Raw genomic sequence first — 5459 nt, 5'->3', positions numbered from 1 at the left:
GTTGAGCTATAGGCGCCGAGCCGAGAACCTTATTAAGTAGATATTTTAGGCAGAGTTTTGTTTGAAGGTGTCTGTTCCGTAGTCATAACAAGTCTCAGTCCACATATTTATATCATTATGGCAGAGTCAGGCTATTCCCTTCACCTCCAGCAGAAACAGCGCTAACTACATTTCAGGAGATCAATTCCTAGGGTACTAACCTCTGGCTTTATCAAAACCTGAAATATGGCTAATAGACAATCTATGTGACATGATCAGGAAGATCTCAAATCCCAGTTTCACCTCTTCTTAGCTGTGTGCCCTTGGGCAACTTATCTAACATCTCTGTGCCTAAGTTTCACCATCTATAAAAAGGGTTTTTATGAGTTATCGAGTGTATTAAATGACTTAATATATGAAAAGTTTTCAGAATAGTATCTGGCACACCTGAGTGCTGCTTAAGTGTTGTTTGCCATTTGCTTTGTGCTTTAAAGCACACGAAGGACCCTTCACATTCTCTCATTTTGAGATCTTTGCCACAACCTGGTGCACAGATTCATCCTGAATGGCTCGCCTGAGACTAGTCTGCTGCTAATGCAGGGAGGAGCCAGCACTCAAACCGAGTCCTCAGAGGTTTGGAGAGTTTCTTTCAATTCCCTTGTCTTGCAAATGAGAAAACAGAAAACCCAAAGAAGTGAAGTGACTGGTTACTTAACAGGTTATTCAACTGGGAATCGGTTAAGGGTTGTTCATGACTAGGATACAAATTTTTTGCGTCTACATTTCTTTCCCTCAGCAACCAGGGGTATGTTGGGGTGTTTATTGAGCTTTCTGATGAGATAGTCCAAGCATTCACGCTCTCCTGCCCCACAGCAGGACTCTAAGTGATAGCTGCCTCTCTCCCTCCCTAGCCCTTCTCCTGCTCCTTAGTGGCTGAAGACAAGGCTCAGGCCAAAAGACACAGTGCAAAACAAGATGTTGCTGCATCTAGTACATGCCAGCCTCGATGCCCCGTGGTGTGGGGCAGGGGTGCCCAAGCACCAGCGTAGGACTGTGTCAGAGCCAGCAGAGTTGGGAACAGTCCGTTTGTTGCTGTCGCTGTCACTCTCACTGTATCCTTCACTTGAGACCCCTGCTCCATGGCATCCAGATGTGAGCAGAGAGGCAGCCACCTGGGGGGTTATTTCTGGTGCTCAGTCTCCAGCCCCTGCCTCTGGGGAGGTGGCATAGGTGGTGAGAACAAGGTACCCAGCTGAGCCCGGCTCCATGCTCACTGCCTGTGTTACCTTCACGGGGTACCTTATCTCTCTGGACCTCAGTTTTCTCATTGGTAAATTATGCCCTGTGTAGGAAAGTATGGTGACGATTAAATAGTGTTTTCGGAAAATTCTGTAAAGAAGTTTCTTGGTGACAGTGAGTTGTTACATTTTTACAATCTGCAGCAGCACTGCTGTCCTGCACCCAGCTGGCCTCCCACATCAGTGTTATCTTTAGATCAGATATTTATTTTACCCTCAGAGTGAGCTTTTTCTCTCCTTCCTTTCTAATAGCAGAAGTCTTCCTCCTTACAGTTCCACTGGAGGTGACAGTGACTCTGCAAACAAGGCACTGGTGCACTGGCTGGGACCTCAGCTGGGTAGGAGGACCACAGCACAGCCCAGGGAGGGCGAGTGAACTGGTCTGGAGGCCAAAGCACACTGTAGATTAACTGTGCTTTCCTTTTCAAAAGAAAAAAGGGTGCTTGTTAAGAAGATAGTGGCCTCATAAAGCTTAAAGAAAACTGCCTCACGGACCAACTAAAAACAGGGTTTGATGGACCTCTCCCTACTTGTCTCCTTATGAGCAGCGAGCCCGCCCCACTCACTTTCTATCAGTATTTCCATAGACATATGTTTTGTATATACATGGAGAGAGAGATTATATGTGCCGGGCACCATGTTGCATTTTACATATAATTCTACAATTCCACTGAGATTGGTTTTGTCTCTATCACCCACTTGAAGAAACTGAGAATCAGAAATATTGGGTCACAGGTCACACAGCAGCCTGGGGCCCAGCCCAGAGTAAATCCAAGTCTGTCTGATTTACATTTCCATTCTTAGCCCAAATATGCCTAATCCTAAGAATGACCTAGAGTGGTCATTGAGGAGAGAGTGTCTGGGCGGCCCTCCAAACCTGCTGAACGGCAGTGTCCAGAGACTGTGTTACCAGTGCCCTGGGTGACTGGTGTTTAGAAAGACCTCGCTAGGGCCCTGGTCACCCAGCCCCGCTGCTGACAACCATGGGAACTGCTTCATATTGGCATCCAGGCCCTACCCGTGTCTGGTGGGTGCTTTCCAAATCCTGTCTTTGGTGAAATACCTGACCCTCTGTAGTTCAGTCTCCTCAGCTGGAAGTGGGAGGTACGTCTGCCTCGCACATCTCTCAGGAGTGTGGTGAGAACAGTGCTGTGAGGTGTGTGGTGGTAAAGTGCTGTGCGCGGGGCTCAGGAATGTACTTCTCACAACCACTGAGAACCTCCTAATAATGTGTTTAACAGCTTTTTCATTGACCTGGGAATTGAATAATCCTTCTAACATGGTTTTGTGGAGAAATACATTCAGATTTCAAAATATTCACACAAAAATTTTAGAATATAATTTATTTCAACTTCCAAGACTGCCTCTACTTAACGAAAGTTTTGTAATACTGTCCCAGTAATATTGAATAGATCATGTGAAATAGTTTCTACGTGAAGAATAAATGAACGGTTGATTTGTCTTCCTCGTATATTTGGTGTCTCCTTTAAATGAATCTTAATATTGTTAAATGGAAAATGAAGACTCTAAAATGCTATTCCTACAGTGATTATACCATGAAAAATTCTAAGCACTATGATTCATTGAACATTTCTATGTGCCCAAAGCTGTGCTAAGCCAGTAGTTTTTATACCATTCATATTAAATGTTATTCTCATTTGCTAAAGCTTAGAGAGACTATCTTTGTAAGGGTCATTTAGCCTGTAACAATAGTAGATACAGGATTCAAGCAGACCTCAAATTCCAGAGATGCTTAACCAGAATATCAGACCCCACATTGGCCAGCTTGCTATATAAAAGCCGCCTGCATGTACATGGGTTAGAGCACAAACACAGGAAACCGAGCAGAGGGATTGTGGCTGATCTGTTGTCTATTTAAAATAAGATAAGGGCAGTGCCTGTGTCTCAAAGGGGTAGGACGCTGGCTCCATATACCTGAGGTGATGGGTTCAAACCCAGCCCCCAGCCAAAAATAAAATAGAATAAAATAAGATAAAATAAATTATTGGTGTAAAAATTCATGTAACAGAAAAGTTAGGAGAATAAAAAGGTTGTATTAAAAAATATACCTGGGTTTTATGATGGGACGTCAAGACTTTTATTGCAGTAGGTTTGGGGATTTTGTTTCCATTCCTAAACCTTCGTGGTTGCTGGTCCCTGTGAAGGTTAAAGGATGAGAAAGAGGTCTGAGTGCAAAATAGCCACATGAATGCCCTTTGCTCCACTGACTGAGGGGAAACTGCTGCCCTTGATACATGAGAATCAACGTACCAGTGGCTTTCCAGGAGTGGTGATGAGTTTACACGGAGACCTTCTTTTTTTTTTTTTTGTATTAAATCATAGCTATATACATTACTGCGTTTATGGGGTACAGTGTACTGGTTTTATATACAATTTGAAATTCTTACATCAGACTGGTTGACATAGCCTCTTAAATTTCCTCTCCATCTGCTTTTAGATCAGGGGAGGCCTGTTCAGGCTTTAAGGTAGCCCCCCATATAGAGGATGAACTTGGATTTTTCTGCCCCCTCGTCTCATGCCCCACCCCACCAGCTGCTCAGGAAAAGGGAAAATAGCATTCAGTGCTTTGCGCAGGTTCCTTCTGTAAGGACATCACCTAACAGCCAATTAGAAGACTAATTGTTGTTTATTTCACTGGGAAAGGACATTCTTCCCCAACCCAGTCACCTCCTTAAAAGTGAGTTTCTTTCCCCAAAGTGACTGTTCTTCCTTTCTAACAGATATCTGCAAATGAAATTGAAATGCTTTTGATGAGGCTGCCGCGCATGTTCAAACAGGAGTTCACGGGCGTGGGAGCAACACTGGAAAAAAGATGGAAGTTGTGTGCCTTTGAGGGAATAAAAACTACCTAACTTCGAAGAGCAAAGAAAGCATCTCTGGAAGTGCGACCATCCGAACGTGGCCAGGGCTGTGCCGTGTGCAAGCAGGAGGTTCGGGGTTGGTCCGGCGTGAGACCTTCATGGATCCATCAAAGCCCGACTTTCGTTGTATCTGTGGTGTTCTCTTGTGAGTGGAAACGTAATTGTGTACCAGTTCTTACAGTAAACAAAGCTTCATACTGTGACAGACCAGTTTCCTATGAAAACCAAACAATGATTCCACAGTCACCAGATGACAAAATCTGAAAATATGCTACATTTGAGAATAGCTCACCAAGCAAAATATTTAAAGTTAATGATGGTGTAGCAATGATCATTGCTAGGCTACAGAGTTGTATATGTAATGTATAGCTGAATCATTAAATGACATGTTCCTGAAAGTCTTTCTGTTCTAGTAAAAAAAAGAAAAAAAATTTTGCAGTGAGGAAAAATCATACCAAAAGAAAACTTGAATCTGTGTCTGAACAGTTATTGTATTTTGTAAATTAAGTTATATGCTGTTCCAGGGACTTTTGCCTTATTGAAGAGGCAGAAAATATGATTGGACACACTGAGAATGCTTTATCAAGAATATTATTTTTCTAATGTAACAATTCTCCATCATGAGTTCTTTTAACATGGACTGCATAACAATTTTCATAAAGTGTAAATAAAGGGAAAGGTAGTGCTGCTGTCTTGTACTCGGTATGTAACATTCAGGTTTATGCATCAAAATAAACATTCAGTAAATATTCCTGTTACAAATTTTATAGCAAAGATATTAATTTTTTTCAATAAATATGACTTCTACCATATGGGTTTCTGCAAATTTTTGGGGGGTATATTTTAATTTCCTTAAGAAATCTTTTTCTCCTTATTTGGTTACATTTCATATCCTACTGTTTTAAAATGATTAAATACAAGTAATATTAAGAGGGAAAAAACATTATTTCAAGTAGGAATGTATAATATAAAAATTATTGAGTGGAAATCACCAAGAAAGGAGATTATTCAGCACTGGAATAGTATTTTTAAGACATAGCACCCAAATATAACCAACATAAATTTTCCCTTTGTTATGCATCCTCATGGGAAGGTGCAAAGTAGTCAATTATTGCATTAATTCATGGACTTGTTACATTTATTGGAAAACAAATAAATAGAGAAATTAAGAAATCCAAAATTCCAACAGCAATTTAGGTAGAATTTGGGCTTCCCCTCTTTGTTTTAATAACACAAGTGGGATATAACTTAAAATTGTATCTCCTTCCTGTTCTCTTAAGTACAGCTCACAAAAAAAGAC

The 5459-nt window shown here is 41.5% G+C and overlaps 1 protein-coding gene across 2 annotated transcripts in view; it reads left to right on the top strand.

Moving 5' to 3' along the window:
* Positions 1-4362, top strand: part of ENOX1 (ecto-NOX disulfide-thiol exchanger 1) — a 272529-nt gene extending 268167 nt beyond the window's left edge. The window contains exon 15 of one of the 2 annotated variants that reach the window (XM_012805530.2): positions 4019-4362. In XM_012805530.2, coding sequence (XP_012660984.1) covers positions 4019-4150 — 132 coding nt within the window. In that variant the 3' untranslated portion in view covers positions 4151-4362. The remainder of the gene's footprint in view (positions 1-4018) is intronic. The other variant, XM_023513593.1, reaches the window with a different exon arrangement.
* The last annotated feature ends 1097 nt before the right edge of the window (positions 4363-5459 follow it).

The sequence above is a fragment of the Otolemur garnettii genome, unplaced genomic scaffold, assembly GCF_000181295.1.
Source record: "Otolemur garnettii isolate 467f Iridium unplaced genomic scaffold, OtoGar3 scaffold00043, whole genome shotgun sequence".
Lineage (NCBI taxonomy): Eukaryota > Metazoa > Chordata > Mammalia > Primates > Galagidae > Otolemur > Otolemur garnettii.
This window is presented reverse-complemented; position numbering and strand designations above follow the sequence as displayed.